Source organism: Antennarius striatus, chromosome 11, assembly GCF_040054535.1.
Source record: "Antennarius striatus isolate MH-2024 chromosome 11, ASM4005453v1, whole genome shotgun sequence".
Lineage (NCBI taxonomy): Eukaryota > Metazoa > Chordata > Actinopteri > Lophiiformes > Antennariidae > Antennarius > Antennarius striatus.
Window position 1 is genome coordinate 16767786 of NC_090786.1, and position 20326 is coordinate 16788111.

At 39.1% G+C, this 20326-nt stretch overlaps 1 protein-coding gene across 3 annotated transcripts in view; it reads right to left on the minus strand.

Moving 5' to 3' along the window:
* macrod2 (mono-ADP ribosylhydrolase 2) overlaps positions 1-20326 on the minus strand; it is a 471756-nt gene that overhangs the window by 153789 nt on the left and 297641 nt on the right. For all 3 annotated transcript variants that reach the window (XM_068327322.1, XM_068327321.1, XM_068327320.1), the window contains exon 6: positions 2157-2278. In XM_068327322.1, the coding sequence (XP_068183423.1) occupies positions 2157-2278 (122 nt within the window). The remainder of the gene's footprint in view (positions 1-2156; positions 2279-20326) is intronic.

Sequence of the window (20326 nt, forward strand, 5' to 3'; positions counted from 1 at the left end):
TCCCCCGCCTAATGCCCTATGCCGCCGAGATAGGATCCGGCTCCCCGTGACCCACTGCGGCGGATATAGCGATGGTAATCTGAAGAGGACTGACTGACTGACTGTATCTGACATAATTTTCATTTATTTGGCATTTCCCTCATAAACCCCTCATATTCAGTAAAGCTGTTAACCTAGTGCAACACTGATCATTTAGAGACAGGAAAAGCAGATATATTTCTTTATTTCTGGGGATGCTACTGTAGTGAATGTTCAGTCACGCACACTGAGTTGCCCTCGGGTAAATGAAATGCATTTTCAGTCCTGAATGGCAATTGACTCTAAACCTTCTGCCTTGATGTGCTTCGGTGATGAGGCGAATGAGGTGTCCTCTCTGTTCCATAGCCTAAAGGGTGGCTTTGAGCTCAAACAAACAGATTAAATATCGAGCTTTGATTCTCCTTAATCTTTCTGACTCAGGTTTATTTTGTGTTAGAATTTGTTTAGATTCCTATCACTGTGTAAATCCTAGGAACCCCACTTTAGAGAGCCCGCAGTCTAACATTCACAAATGTACATCCCCCCACCAACGATGTAGATCCACTTGGCATGGGGCCCACATTTGCTTGGATCTCTAGTTTTTCAGACATAGCAAAGGTTAGTGAGACCTTTCAGATGACTCAACATATGTTTAGTGCTGATCAGCTACACAGAACCTCCTTGTGGATTATTTGTGCTCCTGAAATACTAACTAACAGCCAGCTAATGAAGACTTAAACCAGAGAAATCTTAGAGCCTCTCTCCAGGCAAGTCCTCCACATCAAGGTGGGTTTGACTGAAACTAAATCAAGGCCACGTCCTTGCTTGATGAAACACACATTCCCTTTTCTCTCTTGCTAAATGGACTTTGTGTTTTCCTTCAAGCAAAGAGAGATGAGATGGACTTTAGCTAAGATAATGATGTAATGACTAGGCTCATCCTACAAGGCCAGTCAATCACAGAACAGAACTGTTTTCACTGAAGGCCACAGAGCCGTTGTATAACTACATTAGACAGGATCTAAGCAGCTCCAGTAAAAACAGAAAGTATGTCTTTTTATACTGATAATTAGACAAATACGGCATGGGCATGTACTAAATAAGTTGTTGCCAGAATCAAAGAAAGGTTTGGAACATAGACGAACAGAAAGAGGAAGTTCAGATGAGGCTGAAAAGCATGTTTTCTGCCCATTAACCTCAAAGCCCACCAATTTCTATTACTCCTTAAATGGCATGCTAATGCCATATTTGTGACTTGGGTTCAGCTGGATGAAAATGTTCACTGCAGTTGTGTGTATTGCACTCACAGTAAGTTTTAGAAAAACAAAAATTTGTCACAATCATCTTTCATGAAACTGATGCTCATTTGTCCTGTCTCTCGTTTGGTAAGTACTTCCATTGATTAACCACTGATGAGGAATCAAGGTAGTAATTGGTGGAGAAAATGTGATTCTTCACAATGTAGGGGGTTCTGAATTTTTATCCCCTTTCAGGTAAGACAAATCCAAATATCACATGGGCAAAACTGAAACACACTGTCCACAACAGTTTTAAAGCTGGGTGAGTAAAAAGCTGCTGCCATCTGAAGTTTCATGGTTAGATTGTATTCATACATGACTACTTGTGCTATTCTAGAATTTAAGTTCTTTCTTTGTTGACCGTAGCACATAGATCTGCAATTCCTTTTGAACATTTCTACCTTCAGTCAAGCAAATACATAAATCAGACATGTTCATTAAAACATAAGAAAATATAGCTTAACCTTAAAGTTGATTTCCAAATACTAACAAAGGAAAATCTGTGTAGTTTGAAATGGGAAAAAAAACTGGCTTCAAACGCATGCTTTTCATTTAATCACAAGCCAATGTGGTCAACAGAAAAGGCCTTCATTTGACAGACATGAAACATTATCATTTTGTTGTGTTCTCTGTTGCTTTTGTGTAAATAAGGAAGATTAAGGCTTTTCGGAACTGTATCAAAAATGAAAGATGCTAAATCCTTCTGTTCTTGTAGCTTTTACAATTCCTAAAAAAATCAAACATGGCTGGTTTCACTGAAGGCTTATTCACTGTCAACCAAAATTCAAGCTGCACAAAAACAAAATTACTGCGATGAGTGTGGTGGCGTGATGTACTCACCACAGTGCTCAAACCATTTTCCATCATCAGTCTGAGGGAGTTCTGGTAGCAGGATGTGAGGTCATTGGTCTCGGTTGGACCCACGTGACCTCTGGCCACAGGGCCCACAGTATGGATCACATCTGTTGAAAGATGACAACACAAAACCTTAATTTCAGCACTGCAGAGTTTGTGATATCATTAACAACCCACACATGCCACACGTCTATTTTTAAACCAGGTGTATAGGAGAGAGATAATTCAAATTCAAACTTGCTAAAGGAATCCCTGCCGTTTGGCTAACTTGCAAAATCACATTTTATTACAAAGTTCCAGCACAAGACCTTCAGCAGGAATATGTTTAAGTGACAAAGAAACACAGCATTAAAAGAGCAGTGGCTGATCTTCTGCTAACAAACATTTACCCTGTGGAATAGAAAGCACAAATAACAAAGAACCAATATCGTCTGGAGCAGTGAAAGTTATCCAGTGACTGCAGATATTCCTTGTGCTGCCATGAAGTGAAGAATAAGTGTAGTGCTGTAAAAAGCTGGTAGTGGGCTGCCATAGAGCTGACCAGCTGAGCTGAAGGTTTTAGAATCATCATCAAATACAAAATACAATAAAAATTGTCTGATGAGTTAGTGATGATGATGGAAGAGCAGGCCAGTGCCTGAAACGATGCATTTATTCAGTGAATGAAAGAATAGCTTAAATAGAAAATCAATTACAAGATTCTTATATGCCATCTACTCAAATATTCATCTCTTCCCCTGTACTCTCTTTCCCTTCGCATTGTAATGTCTTCACCTGTCAATCACTATTCTCCCTTCCTGGCCTGGCAAGACAGGGGAATGCAGCTTCATAATTGAATCATAGGAGTGATGACAGGAAATAAGAGCATTTAAGCAGTGACTTGACAGAAACATAATCTTCCACATTCTTCCTGATTACCCTTGGCCTCCTCAGTGTTGGACAGACCAGGTCAACATCAATACACAGAAGAAGTCATCCTGCATCACCACACAGCATTCCAGAGGGGTGCACCACAGGTGTCCCATTTAGGCAGACTAACTACATGGATTTATTAATTACAGTGTCAGTGGAAAAGTAATTAATGCACACAACTTTACTGTGCATATAAAATGATATATATGAGTTAATTCAGAGAGGTCATCAAGGTTTTACTTAATGAGACCAGGACTGATGGATGTTTCTTCCATCTTTTTAAAACAAGACTGTCTTGATGTATGTCATAGTAGTCCTCGCTTCATTCAGGAGTATTAGCCCTTATTACTTAAATCATTGTCTATTAAATATGGATAACATGTAACATTTACATACATTTGCAATTTAAAAACTCTTATCCCTTTTCCTCTGCGATAAACTATTAAACCCTATAAAACAATGAATTCTAAGAATTCAGGCCTGGTTCAGGTGAGAGGATGTGAGGAAAACACACAGAAGCCTGAATTAAAGTGCTATCAACACCAAGTAGGATGACAGCAAAATGTAATCTATTGGTAGATTTCATTTTTGGTTCAGTTGTACGTTTGGTTGTGTAATCGGTCAGAATAATCAAATAAATGGAGAGACAAAATAATCAATTGGCTTTCACTGTTGTTGCCAATAAGGACCGCTTTTCTGGGAAGGAGGAAACAAGGGTTTTGGGGATCCGTTGATAAGCTGAGGCTGTGCTGTAATGAGAATGGAGCTGTCTCATGTATGGTATTTCAAGAAAAGCAGGAAGTTACATTGCACTGTCTCCATATAATGGGACACGTGGTATCTTGCTTTTCGTGCATAATTCATGAAGTTCTTCACTACAAGAATGGCAGCATACCAATTAGAATATGGGCAAGTGGCAAAAACCAGACTCGTAGTGAATTCATGAAAATTTAAACAGTTTTTATCTCACTAGTACTGATGTATCCACTCGTATCCTCAACACATTCCACATCAAATAAATATTTATACAGCTGTGTTTCTGTAAGGTGAAGGACTTATTTCACTTTGTAACTCAGGAGTGATATTACTGGATGGACAGTTAGTTGCCGGAGAGTTCTGAAACACTGAAAGCTGTTCCAACATCTCTACCAGCACAAATGACCTCTCTAACCTTGATCTCAGAGGAACTGAATGTATTAGTTTTGTTTATTGGATTTGTCTAAATCCAGCATTATAAAATGATTCTGATTGCAGTGAGGTTTTTACAGGCCATAAAGGGTCTGTTGAACTAAGATGACTTCATTGAATCATACTTTTCTGAAGTCTGAGCGTGGCCTGAAAAATGTGTAGACTTCTTGCAAATAACAATTATAATTAGTCACATTAATAAATAGACAGTGCAGTTCATTTGGTATACTGTGAACTGGTTGTGAAGACTCAGCAAATGGAAATTTATGACTGAAGTGATTTTCAGTGCAAAAGATGCTCTATATGATAATAGTTAGAAAACTGGAAATTAATCCTTATCATCATCTTGTTTATCGACTGGCAGAAGCCTCAGGTTTATTATTATTTGTATCCATTACTTGGTGGACTCATTTCCATGCACATCGTTGTACATAGTATGAGTTAAGGTTTGCAGGGGTTTGATATTAGAATCAGCAAACATCAATAGAAATGTTCTAATGAAGTCTGAAAAGGAAGTATTCATCTTTAGTATGCTGAAGGGAAATTAATTAGAGAATATCAGACTATTACAAATCCCCACACCTAAACAAAACTGTGGCGTCCTGACCTGTTTTATTCACTTGTAAAGAATACAGAATAGTGCCAACAGCATGATGAAAGAGAAGCGAACATTGTTTAACTTTACCTGAGAAAAAAGAGATTGGAACTGCAGATGTTAATATCACCAGACACTGATTTACAGTTTACTCTTTGTATTCAAAATAAGTCATCAAGGAATTAACAGAAATCTTCCTTTTCATTGCCAAAACACACTCCTTTAAGACTTTCACCTTAACCATTACAATACATTACACAACTATTTAATGAGCTTCCGGTTACACCTATGTTTTGTTGTGCACATCTTCCTCAAGATGCTTTAACTGGAATTGTCCATTGCTGTCTCTTGCTTGGGGCATCAAAGGGCGGGTGCAAACTGAGTAAGCTAAGATTGATGATTGTCATTCAAAGCATGCTTTATGTTCAAATGAGCCCATAGATCCTGAACAGAAACACAAATAAAATGGCCAACAAAGCAGAAATCCCATCGGTTTGTTAAGCTCAGAAGAGTCAAATAATTAATTACCCGAAAATGAATACAGACGAAATTAAATACTATAAAGAACCTGATGGACTGATATCTTTATTGTTCTGCTGTGATACCCAACACTGTGTATTCTACAGCCTACAGCACAAACCACAAGAGAAATAGGGCTGTTTATTATTCTCTGTTTTATATCTGAATGTTTTACCCACTGTTTTACCCAACACACATGAGCAAGTAGCCACCAACGACACACTAATCCAACAGCAATGCAGTGAGGTTAATAATCTTGACAATGTGGCCAATCGTTACCATCCTAAATGGAGGAAAAGTGTCCCACTGTGCACATTAGAGGAAGCTTGTTTGCTCTCCTCTTCTAATGTGGCATGATTACCACAAATTTTCCATCAATCCTGGTGAGTCAATAATCACTGAAATAAGGAAACATGACACACAGCAGAAACAACAGACAATGTTGACCATTTTAATTCAGGACTATTGCACTGGACCAATAGATTTGGACACTTTTACTGAAAAGCCAAATGAAAGTAGTTGAATCTGCTACACAGATAGAACGAGACTTGTCAATTTTACCTTTACTGTAGATTACCACTATTCCATTTCCAAAATAACAGCTCATAAAAAAAAACATTTTCTTTTATGAATCACCATCTTTTGTCTTTCTTTAATGTCTTACAAGATACAGAAGAGAAATATGTTTCAGAATAGTTCAAACATTTTGTTTAATAAAAGAATGATGAACATGTTTCATATTATATTGGGGGCGGCAGTAGCTCAGTCCACTAAGTCTTGAGCTGGAGACTAGAGTGTCACCGATGTCAGGTCAAAATTGGCAGTGGAGACGTGTCAGTTCACTTACAGAGCACTGCTGAGGCACCCTTGAGCAAAGCACAGTTCCCTTTATAAGTTTCTCATGAGGACGCCCTGCAATGGAGCTACCCGACGCTCTACCTCCCCATAACCTTCATGCCTACCGGCCCCGTATGTATGTGTGTTACGAGCCTGTACCCACATACAGTTGTGTTCAAAATAATACCAGTCCCATATAACTAGAAAGATAAATCACTGTTGTTTTTAGAATTGCAACTTCTACACATTAGTTTTTGATTCTCAAGAACATTGACTCATCAAGCATTTCCTAGTTTACACAGTAGATTTTTGAGTTTGTAAACACAGATGTCAAAACTGACATTTTTTTGAACATTATATGTCTTGACTTTCTGTAAAATCTGATCAAATTCAATGACCTTTTCCACTTTTCTTGCTTTGAAATAGAATATGAAGAGTCCTCAATACATTTTTGTGCAATAAAATAAAAATTACTCGATTTTGAGGTTTACACACCTTTTAAACACACTGCTATTAATAATAATAATAATATTATTATTATTATTATTATTATTGTTATTATTATTATTGTTGTTGTTGTTATTATGAACATCAATTTTATGTATATATGCATACAACTAACTACCAATGAGTGCTAGAGTAGACTAATAATTTGAAATCCACTCTTAAAATCAGACTAAATGTTTTTGACACCACGAACAGGCAGTGTTCTTCAAACACTTAAACTGCTAATATTAAACTAATAAACTGCAGCACTGTTGTAAATGGGAAAATTAGGTCATGGACATTAGCACAATGTAAAAGGGAGTATTTATATAGAAATACTCAAAATACAATCAGTTCATTGTTATAAAATGTGGAAATATAAATAACATATTGTGATTATTTTTCATGATAATCATCACTCAATTGATAGCTGATTCAGTTTCATGGCCTAATCTACTTTTCAATATATGGCAAAAAAATTTCAGCACTAAATTATAAGGACTTGTTTAAAAAATACATTTTGAATACACTACTATTTAAAAAAAACAAAACAAAACAAAACATGTACATTTATTTTGAAGGAAAAATAAAATGTTCTGTTGACAAGATGTACTTTCTGAATGAAGATCTATTCCGATACCATGCATATACTGAAATATATTATTCTATTATTAATAAATTATTATTATTCACTGGTAGTAAGGGCAGGGCCCTTACTACCAGTGAATATGAGATCACCTCTTTTCAAGTGCTTTTCTTGCCCAATCTTTTTTAGATGGACTGGACACAAATAACCCATTAATGTAGCAAATGTGGAGCAAGCATGAACATCATTAGACAAGCCATGGGAGTGTTTTCTCAGCTGAGTAACTATCAGGAGATGTGCTCATTTCAAAGAGGCAACTTTTCAGCAGCTTAAAAATCATTTCAGTATCAAGTTCTCATTTAGAAAAGAAGTGCTGTGCTATTTCAGAGAGACTGGCACTTCAGAGCCTAATCAATCTTTAATTTCCAGTGGTCTTCACTGACTTTTAGGCTGTTATATAACATCATCCAATAATAGTTCCAAAAGTCTGAGAAGTAACTAAAATGTCTCCTGAATGGCCTCTTACTTGTCATCAACTGGGAGAAGTGACAGTGGAAAACATGGATGTGAATACATACCTTTTGTTTAGTTCCAATTATGATAGAGATAGATAGATAGATAGATAGATAGATAGATAGATAGATAGATAGATAGATAGATAGATAGATAGATAGATAGATAGATAGATAGATAGATAGATAGATACTTTATTAATTCCAGAGGAAATTGCACAATTCAAAAGAGCTAGCAGACAATGCTCAATTCACTTGTGTGCTGCCAATGTAATTATCTTCTATCTACGCTTAAGAATCAGCAAAGCAAATAATGACTTACAGTCCATTAAGAAATGGAATTTAAATGCAGTCACTGTTGCAGCAGTTCAAGGTAGATTCAGCACAGAAAGTGGATTGTAGTCACTGAGGGGTTTGATAGAGCGAATAAGTGTCTCTAGAAAGCTTCTAGACTGATGCTGAAAAACAGTAGCTGCATTTCATGAACAACACCTTTGATTGTGGAAATTAAGCTGCCTTCAAATTACTTGAAAATGAAATAGTAATTTTGCATAGTTACTATCTGACTGGAATTGTCCAGGTAGCACAATAAAGGTGCTAAAATTATAAAAACTATGTGTTGCATTTATTTTCTTTACATTCAAAGATAAGTTGTTTGTATAATATAAATATTGGCTATGAATATTAAAATGACCACTGAGGCAAAGGATTGCTGCCCATAGCAAGAGTCAGAGTATTTCTGAAATCCAGGATAAGATGCTTGTCTTATATTCTTTGGCATGAAAGACTTAAAAGTATAATGTGAATTAAAAAAAAAAAAAGATTAACAAAGTGATGCATCACTCACAAAAACCATAAATAAATATTTTTTCTAAAAATGTGGGGTGTTTTTTTGTTCTCCCTGGAAAACAGAAACACAAATAGAAACAACATACAAGAGAGGGCAAAAGAGGGACAACTCTGCAGAAATTGTGGGAACAGGGTCTTCTGTCTATTTGATTACAATTTATGCGTTTTCCAAGTTTGTGTGTGTGAGCAGCTCTCTCGCCACCATGAGTTTGTACCTTCAAGCATGTGCACTATGCTCGGATGGGGTGAGAAACACTTTAATTGCAAAAAATGGTTTCGTTCATGTTTTTTTAATTGTTTGGAGTGTCAGAGCCTCTGCAGACTGTCTTTTATTATACTTTTTAATGGTTTTAAATAATTATCCACTTGTTTTGAAGAATACCGAAATACTGACTTGTCGCGAAATGGTTTGTGTACTCAGAAACTTCAAACTTCCATCAACAAAAGGTGACTAGCTAATAATATTAGCAGTAGTCTGGTACGAAGCAATTTTCATTCATGCAATTTACATACTATAGAAAACTCAGCGCTCCATGATTTTACACTGTTGTTTAATCAGTTTGCCTGATTTCTGGAGCAAATTAGTGCCTAGTGCCTATCTTTTGTCAATCATGAAGCTGGCTCTTCAAGGCTTTCAATGGTGCAGAGATGGATATGATCTCAGTTGAAAAGCCTCTCTAGTGTTTCCTATTCTTTCATCTCTACATGAAAGTCACTGTTGTTTTTTTGGAAAGGGTGCATGGTTTTTTAAATGGAGTAACTGGACCTCATTACAGTGATGTCATAAAATGGTTTGTAAGCAGCGGTTTTGTTGCTTCTAATTTAGCATCATGATAGTCATCATGTTGGCTTTTTGGAACCAGTGATGATCATATTAGAATGAGAGGGTAAATGTGGGTAAGGATAACTTTAATGGACGAAAAACATTCTGATATGTGATTGACACTGCCCTGAAAATTCAACTATTAAGTTCATAGATATATTGGAAAATTAGCTGTAGGTGTGATCGTGAGCAGGAGTGGCTGTTTTGGAGGATTAGGCGTTGGCACTATGATGACCTGGAGAACTATTTATGTCCCAAAAGTCATGGATTTGTGCTACAAGATGGAGACACATTAACTTTACCGCAGTACCGAACACCCGGCTACTATAGAGTGAAAAAAATTTTAAAGTTACAAATTACATTTAACTAAGTAGTAACAGTAACAATTTTAACAATTTAATTTAATGTAATTTTAACAAGTTAATCATAAGTCATTGTAAAAACATTCAAGTATAGGTCTTGTCGAAATATTTTCCATAATTTTAAAAAAAATTTTACATACTGATTTTAATCCCCGCAGGGAAATTAGTGGGACAACCTAGTTAGTTGAAATTATGCATATACAGTATATGTGTGTACAGGCCCTGAACACACAAACACACATTCAGGGGAGGTAGAGTGGCAGGCAGCTCTTTCGTGGTGCACCCACATGAGCATCTTGAAAGGGGGAAGGCGCCTTGCTCAAGGGCAACTCGGCAGTGCCCTGGGGGTTAGCTGACACCCCCCACTGTCAGCTCACCTCCGAGTGCTTTTTTGGGTGGGAGCAGGAATTGAACCGCCGATCTTGAGACATTGGACAACCCGCTTTACCATGCGCTCTACCACTGAGCCACTGCCACCCCTAAATAAATATCCCAATACGCAACAAAGGTAACACAGTACACAAAAAAAAAAGAACTGCATTAACAACCCTAAAGGGGTAACTAATTTTTAAACTGAATAATAAAATGGTGCACCCTAGCTTTTAATTTGAAAAAGTAATAAGGTAAATATAAAAATATAAATAATTTAATCAAATGTAAAAAACAAAACAAAACAAAAAACAGGATGGGTCTTGGCTTTGGTACTTTGCCTTTCTGTGTTGTGTTTAACATAGTCAGACTGGCCATCAGGAATTCACGAAGTTGTGTCGCTGCTGTGTGATTTCAGCATTTGTCGAGTGTACCTGTATATCTCATAGAGTAGATGCCCACAAGAGGAACCACATTTCCAGTAATTAAGTGTGTTTTGTGGTAATTGCAAACCTGGACCCTCTCAGCATGCACACAGTTCTTCCAGTGTTGGTCGCTGAGGATGAGTAAATGAAGTGTGTACACCCACTCGGACATGGAACTGGTGTTGTCATGGTGACAGAGTGTGCAGAGTGATCCCCTAATGCTCACTGAAGCTCAAGTCTGAAAGGGGGGTTTGCAGACCTTGATTCGCATGCCGAATGCCAAGCAGATGCAGTTGCTTACACATAAAAAATGAGCAATGTTTTAAGTGATTAAGGATATTACTGTGATCGTTCTTTCACTTGGATTATCAGACTATCATGTTTAATCAGATAAAGGGGTAACATGTATGACAGAAGAACAAGAGGAGCTGAAAATTCAATCAAATGCTTAAACACAGATTGTACTAGATCAACTCAACTCAGCTGGACTTTTAGGAAGAGCTTAGTCTTCAATCCTTTCCTACAAGTCCAGTGGACTTTATTGAGCACAGAATGAGAATCTTCACATATGCATCTTATCGTATGTTACTAAAATTCATTGTTGTGGTAAACCACATGCTAAGGCCTTTTCGGTGTGGATCTCTCGACATGAAACCATCAGTTCGTACATCTCCGCATCCAAACACCAGTAAACTACAATGTCTTCATTCTTCAATAGTTACACAGAGACATACAGTATGACACTACACATGCACATGGACAAAGAACAGCACAACACAATGCATGTTGCCTCTAAGTGTCAATAAGCTCTTGGGAGAAAAAAGGAACCACTTGATTGGAAGGCCACGTTCCAGCCACCGGCCATATTTTTACTGCTGTACTCTTCAGGACAGAAGGTGAGGGGTATGTGTGCATGTGTGACTATGTGTTGTCTCCAAATTGAAGGACAACAGTTTGGGGTTCATGACTGTTTTGCTGTATACATTGCTGTAAGAGAGGCCCTGGTGTCTACAGGGACGGATGGCCCAGAGTAAAGACAGAGGGAGAAAGTCACTGAGCAGCTCTGCCAGCTGTTTCCACAGCTCTGGGCTTTCTATAACACTCCTCTAAGCTTGAATGAGCTGCCAGGTGACACTGCTCACAGTAGCTCTCCACTGCTAGCTCAATTTCCAGTTTTTCAAAGCACTTTTTAAGTGTTTTGAATTAACTGTGAATAGGGGAGTTGTTTTAGTTATGCATGAGGTGAGACTGAAGAAGCACAAAATGAGCAGTGTTCCCATTGTTGGCTCACTGTAAAGACTGCGGTTGCTAAAACAATACAATTTGACAAGTAGCAATATGAATAAATACTGTGATATGAATGTGAAAGACTATATAGGGATACAAACAGCGTTTTTAGGGCAAAATGGGGCATGGAAAATAATAAGCTGGAAGATAAGTGAGCTTGAGAATTGTGGTCCATTTCTATTGTCTAATCAACTCATTAACTCTGTTTCCACAGGTCCAGATTTGTTGGTAGTATCTCCTGAAGGCATTACTTGGCTGTGGGTGATATTGCTGAGAACCAGCATGCACTAGATATGTTGTGTGTAAAGAGAAGCAACCCTACTGTGCAACATCAACCATTTTCATACTGTGAAATTTTTTTGGAATTTCCTCTACTACACTGACCCTCTCAGAAGCTCCTTGGAGGTATATTGCTGAAGACTTTGAAGAGGCTGGCAAACTTTGGGCTGGTCACTGAAATCTGAATTCAAGATTTTTTACACACACACACACACACACACACACACACACACACACACACACACACACACACACAAGCATGCATGCACGCACGCACACAGTACGGAGGTTCAATATTTATCGCTCACTTTCTGGTTCACCTGCAGCAAGGTGCCCTGTTATGACAGAGCTTTAAAAGCAACCTGATATAAAACAACAAAGTAAGCAGCTTTTAAATCTCTGTTTGTTTTGTATTAAATGTACAAAACAAACCCAATACAGCCTTTCATCTCTGCCACCAATCATTACACAGAGATGTTATCCTCCTTCAACTGCATCTCATCAGTTCTCTGATTGGGGCTCTAAACAACAGAGCAGTGCATCATAATTCTATGGAGGTCTGTGGAAGCAGGTCGTTGGGCTGGTGCACATCATGAATCTTTCAGATGTCAGTATGGTTTACACACACACATATACAAAGTTGTGATGGCACAGCTGCAGGGAGACTGAAAGTGATGCGGCCTTCATGAATGCCCGTACCCGCCATCTCAATTAAGACATACAGTATGTGGCTGGTATGGGTATGATGGAAAAGGATATCTGTGGGTGCAGTGAGAAAGCACTTCAAAAACATAGGCTGCATGTTTTCCAAATGTCTCCCATGACAACAAACACAAATTACATTGCGCTGATTCATATTTACATCAATCATTTCAAATTGCCTGTAGGCGTAGTGTGTGTGTGTGACTGGTAATTTGACTTTGTTTGACGTGTGGCTCTTCAGTGCACCAGCGTCGTGCCAGGAGTGTCCCCTGCCTCTCGTCCTAAATCCGCTGGGATAGGAATCAGCAACCGCCGTGATCCACGAATGAAGAAATGGATAAGAAGATTTATGAATGTAAATTATTTCTTTTTAATATAAACATTACTTTACAAAAAATATTTTTTTAAAAACGGTCTCATTACTTAATATTTTATTTAATCATGGAATCATCATCTTTGTGGATGGATCGGGTTCTCTAAATTTTAAGACCTTGATTGTCTTATCAGTGTATGTTAAAGACAGCCAGTGGCTTTAAGACGTGTTTACACTCAAACAGTCATTAAAGAAAAGCATATACCGGTAGCTGTTCTTAGGTGAGGCATTGCTAACATTAAATGAATGCAATGACAGTGGCTGAAATGACTATTAATGTGGGTGTGTATACTGTAAGGCAGCATCTCTGAGGAGGGAGGTGGGTCTTTTTTTGAGGTGGATGATGTTTTTTTTTCTCTTGCTCTTGTCCACAGCAGTAAATCTACTGCTTAGCTTCCACCGGTACTCCAGCTGCTTCTCAAAGTAAACGGGTGAGTCGACTGCTTCTGACTGCAGGCTTTGCTTTCTCAGTCGAAGTTTTACATCATATGAAACTTTTCTATTTTTCTGACTTTCCCTGTGTGTGCATTTCAGTCAGGTGAGATGACCTCTAAAGCGTCATCCCTGAGTGCTGTTTACTTGTTCCAATGTGTTGTAAAACTGAACATATCACATTTCCAAATTGTATGAAGTGTCTTACTTCAAAATACTGACTTTCCAGCAGTACCTGCACCAAGTCTAAGGTCAAAGGAAAGAACAGTTCACAAGATATTTGGTTTACAGTCAGGTCACCTACAGAGACTCTTTGGTTTAAAGATAGAAGCCCAATTAATTTGTTGATAGATGTTGGAATCATAGAAACATGCCTCTTACAAGATGAGTAACATACTGTATATAGGTGGATATCAAATACATTTCTTTGGCATTGATCTACTGTATATGAGCCAATGTGTATTTGAATGGAAATGGAAGGTCCATTTTCCAATTTCCTGCTCACTGTCGGTCAGGAATGAGTTCATCTCAATTGAAAGCTAATCCAAATAGATTAACAATTCCTTTCACACATAGGATGCCAATCATTAGTCATGTATTCATAGCCTGTGCGGTTTAATTACAAGAGCAATCACAACAAACTAAGTCCTTCAGGACTGAACCAGCTGCATGGTTAACATGGCCCTGAGGGATTCAGTGCAGTTAATCAGTTCCCAGTTTAATTCAAGATTAACGCTGCAGCTACAAAGGATTTTATGTGCATTACTCAAGTTTGATCAACAATTTCATGACACAATAAGAAAAGCAAAACCGTTCCTGTATATCCAGTGAAGAAAATAAATTGCTTTCAGTTTTAATTTAAAATAAATCAATGCGTTAATTTATTTATGTGAAACCTGGAAGAAGGCAAAGGCTGTGTAAATACAGGTATAACAACATGGAGATCTCTACACTATTAAGACTGGAGTCAAGGCTGGGCTTTCATTGGTCCCACTTCCAACCTGTCTTACATCTTTTTCTGCATTGACTTGTGGGTGCTTTGCTAGTTTGAAAAATGGCTTCCCCGAAAAACGATCTGATCTTAATTTTCCCAGAGATTTCAGATGTTAGGCCTGGGGTATGGCCCCATTACAGTTCTATCTGTGCAGACCACCAGAGCAGCATCTTAAATGTGCTTGCTTCAGGCTGCTTGAAAAGACCCATGACATGGACCGATCCAGCCAATGCAGTCTCACAGGACTGTGGTGCTGTAAAACGCAGTATGCCATACACCAACACATATAACGACAGATTACCCAAACAGTGTCAAAACTTGCCCACTGGTGTGAGGCAGTGCTGACAAGCTCTCTGAGAGGGCCTCCTCAAAATAAATAGAGGTCATTTTCTCACTCCCAAACCTCCTCACACCTCCCTCCACACACACCACAGAGACAGTTTCAGGTCCCCATGTGGATGAAGAGGAAGTGCGACTAAACTCCTCCAGGGAGGGAGACTCGACAAAGAGGGGACCTACCTAGCTGTAGTACACCTGACACATAATACTTCAAAAGGCAGAGAACACACAGATACCTCGTGCTGAATTCCTGCTTGTGCATCACAATCCAAAGCTATAGAAAACATGTTCCTATGGGAATACATTACACATAACACAAGGCACAGCCACATGGAGCGGCGCAAATCAAACATGATGGAAAACAACTGAAGTTCGCACACAGTGACTGTAGCCGTGCATTGGGCGCTGACGCTTTGGATTGATGGTATAATAAAATCTCATTAGTTGCCATGTTGGAATCTTGCCCAGTGCTGTTTGTTCTAGAAATCTCCTTGCTTTTTTGTCTTCTTCTCTTTGTCTCTGTCAGTTTCTCTTTGCCTACAACTCCTCCTGTACATCTCTGTCTGTCTTTCACAGGTGTTGTAAATTAAATCTGTTGAACTGTTTGAATCGACCAAAGGTTTATGTCTAGACAAACACAAGGTCATATGTAGCATCAGTCAGCTCCCCACCTGCTTTCCTGCAATTTGTTTTCCGTGTGTATTTATCATGGATGCAGCCATTCCAGCACTGAGGGCTGTGCCATGCTGTGCATACGCTCACTTTGTTACCCCCGACAGAAATGCCTCACAAGGGAGAAGCCTTTAGTAGAGCACATATAAACTCTTGCCTTTTAGTGGCAAGGGACATGCTGAAATACATACATTTATGGGTCTGTTTATGAGTGCTTCACTAAACTAGAGTTTGACCTTGCCACTGATGTGCACAGACAGAAAAATGCTTCAGTGACTGTTTTAAACAATAGATAATTAATGTTCTTTTTCCTATCCCTAGAAATGGATTATACCATGTAAAAGGCTATGTGTGCTTTTACATGATATAGAAAAAGAGTTTGGGTTAAACATTTAGATCTCAAATGGAAATGTTTCCTGGAATGACACATTCTTAGGATAAGAGAAGCAAGGCAGCAACTTGTTGGCCTGCGTTGGTCAGTCATCAGATAATGAAAGCTAACAGGAGATAAGAGAGTGCCGTTACACTCCCAGCAGGCCTGCATTAATGCTACTAATGGCACACAGCACTTTAGGGTGAGCATTTGATGACACAGGCTGATGTTCCCATATGTTCAACAAACGTGAGGCCCCATAGCTGGGTCAAACACAAGTGCTTTGAGTATTGCAGCATGATGGACGGGGGGCTATCCCTAATTCCCTCCCCCTATAATTCATAGCAGTCCAGGTTTTTGTACAACAGTCTTTTGTTCTTCAGAGTATTTTAGCAATCAGAGCCACATGTTGTATGAACATTTATCTTACTTTCACAAAAATGTGGGCTTAATGAGATAATTTGGGGTACTATGCTAGGCTGAAATACCAGAAGAGCTTTGATGTGTGGTCTCTTCAGGAGCATGGTCCAGGTAGGGTACAAGAACCCAGACAATAAATGGCACATGGAAACTCCTTTACATAAACTAAAGAGAAGTAGAGATTATCTTGAGGCCTCGATGCAAGACACACAAGGACAGAGTAGAAGTGTTTCTTACCCTCAAGTTTTGGAGGGTAATCTGAGCAACCAGCTGGATGTCCAATCATTTAGCCCAGAAGTGTGAGAGCATGAAAGCACATCTCCCTTCCTGACAGATGAGGTAGAACACTACCACTAGCATGGTAAACTTATAGTCTCACCTCTGATTTCAGGTTTGACCCATATCCTAACCAAACACATTGGGCCATCATAGGAAATAATACCACTGCATAAAAACCCAGCTTATGCCTGTATGCATAGCAGTCACTACTTTCCTTATCCGGGGATATTCATATTATCAAAAACATTTTCTTCCAAACAGTGCCTTATGAAAAACATGATTTTGTTTCAAGTATAAAAGAGCAGTTGAACACTGTTTCCTATTCAACTGTGTCTGGGCAGTGGGACGGTGTGAAACAGAAAGCTAGTAAAAGTTGAGAGAATTCTCTTTTAACACAGAGACAAAAATAAAAACATCATTTTACAGCCACTCAAAGCAGCCAAAAACACACAGCACATCAGCCAGATAACACTGCTTCAAAGTAAACCCGCTCATGATTTAAAATGAAATGATGGAGAGCAGGTGAAAAACAATGCACACATCAGTACCGCCGCTCAAACAGAGCTGAAAATAACTCCACACCTGAATGGGACACGATCAGAAGGATGGACAGTGATTCAAGACTGCTGCCAATCTTACACACCACGGTCAATGACAGAAACAGATGAGTTGTATTCATAATTGCACAACAGTTCACAATTACATAACTTTTTAATGTGAAGTAAAGCTGATGCATGCAGTGATATACTGTATGAATCTGCTTATAATTTATCCAAACTCTAAGTGCAAGTGTTTGTCTGCCAAGTATCTGAAAAATGACCCAAAGTGCATTCTGCCACATAATTTCTATTATCATCATTATCATTTACAATTATGCATTATTGGCAGCACGATGGTGCAGTGGGTAGCGTTGTCGTCGCACAGCAGGGTGGCTCCGGGTTCGAGTCCCGCTCTGTGCAAAGTTTGCATATTCTTCCCATGTCTGCGTGGGTTCTCTCTGGGTTCTCCAGCTTCCTCCCACCTCCAAAAACATGCACTTCAGGTTAATTGGCTGGTCTCAAATTGACCGTAGGTGTGAGTGTGTGCATGCATGTTTGTCTGTGTGGCTCCGTGGTGCACTGGCGTCACACCAGGAGTTTGCCCCACCTCACACCCTAAGCCAGCTGGGATAGGCTCCAGCCCTCGCGACCCGCCACAGCGGATGAGGCGGTTGACAATGAATGAATGAATTATTATTATTATTGTTGTTGTTGTTGTTGTTGTTGTTGTTATTATTATTATTATATTATTATCATCATTATCAAATAATTATTTAGTACAGCCAAAGAAGGCTGTACCGTGCTCTCACATTTGTTGCCTGCAAAATATTTTGTTTAAATGATGCCACCTGCTATTGCAGAGACGCATAAAATTATATTTGACTAAATACCACTGGAATAAGGCCGGCACAGCACAGTGGTTAGCGCTGCCGCCTCACAACACGGCGGACCCGGGTTCGAGTCCTCCTCTGTGCGGAGTTCGCATGCTGTCCCCGTGTCTGCGTGGGTTCTCTCTGGGTTCTCCGGCTTCCTCCCACCTCCAAAAGCATGCGCTTCAGGTTGATTGGCCGTTCCAAATTGCCCGTAGGTATGAGTGTGTGCGTGCATGGTTGTATGTCTTTGTGTGTGGCTCCGCGGTGCACTGGCGTCGTGCCCGGAGTGTCCCCCGCCTCACGCCCTATGCCACCGAGATAGGCTCTGGCTCCCCATGACCCGCTGCGGCGGATGTAGCGGTGGTAATCTGAAGATGACTGACGGACTGACCACTGGAATATTTGCCACAGATTCAAAGGCAAAGCAAATAAGCTTTCTGACGTTTTGGGACCCGTCTTAAATATATTGGTAGAAGATTCACTGGTGTGGTAGTAAAGGGTCTGCTGGATTGTAATGCTAAATGTTGACAGACTGTGATTTTTGGGTTATGAGGTGAGGTATGGGATTGATTCCCTTGTGTTGCTGTTCCTATTGCTTACTCTTATTTATTTATTTATTTGTTTGTTTGTTTGTTTGTTTGTTTGTTTGTCTGTTTTCTTCAGGGTTTTTTTAGAAACCAGAGACTTCATATACTGTGTGTTATGATTTAGTGATCTAAACCAAATATCTATTTTTTGGTGGCCCTTGTTTTGTTTTTTGTTTTTCTTTTCTTTCTTTGTGTTATAAATTGTTTGATGTTCTTGATTAAAATATAAAAATTAAGAAAAAAATCCTAAATACAGGCACTGGTGTTTACAAGGACCTGGCAAAAGCAAAAGCAAAAACAGTAGTAGCATTATAAAATTATTTCTAATAATGCAGGTAACAACACTGATGGGGAATTCAAGTACAAATTAGTGTTGTGCCACCAGTACATTTAAAATAAATTGTATGATTTAATTGCTGATAAATAAAATAAGATCGTTTCATAATAGTCTACCAAAAAGTGACATGTGTGGCGGACCTTTCCCAGACCTCCAAATATATCAGAATTCCGAAAGGACGAAAATAATACTGAAACACTAAGAAACCTGGAACGAGTCACTCCTGATATGAATGTTTGGATAAGAGACAGCTAACACATATGACCCACACACACACACACACACACACACACACACACACACACACACACACACACACACACACACACACACACACACACACAAACACAAACACACACACACACACACACACACACACACACACACCGTAACACCTTTAAAATCATACATCTGCAAACACCTCTCATTTTTGGGTTCAGGGGCAACGACAGAGGGAGCAGCTGTTTCCCTTTTTCCCGCCATAGAAAGAGTGACCAGTAATAATAAGAGCTAAGAAATAGATTCCTACCACATGCATACTGCTGCAGACTGCAGCCTAATCCTTCATTTAGAACTGTGTGCTGCTGCAAATACACAACTGTAAATATGTAATCACACATGTTGTGCATTCATATTGTATGAAATTTAATGCATGTTCAGCAGGAAAGTTAAGCATGATGGATGTAGCTACTCTATTATTATGCAGCCTCTCAGAAAGTAGAGTATATAATAAATGAGGATTTGGATAGGTCTAATCTTACTGGTTGTTTACACAGTGCTGTTCTGAGAGACTTGATCAAAGACTACTTCCTCCACCCTCTGTGACATCATTCGTGAACAGCAAGTGCTGCAGTGGTTGTGTTTGTGTATGTGTGACGAAAGACAAAGGTGGCACCGGCCTTTCTCCCATGTGGAGATTTGGATGAACATTTTGTGCGAATACAGCAAAACGCCAGTGACAACATGCTTAATTATTTTTGGCTGTAGCAGGCCCTTGCACTGTCTGGATTTGCCCAGCAGTGTCTGCTTCTCAGGGGGGGCAGATATGTGATGCCATCTGAGGGTGTGTCTACCCCAGTCTTGTTATCATAAACCTAACTACCAATTCATGAATTACTGTGAGAGATGTTCAAAACACATGAAGATCTGTGGCTTTAGTTAATACCCTGCCCTCACTGCTGTTTTCATAAATAAACAGATAGCGTAG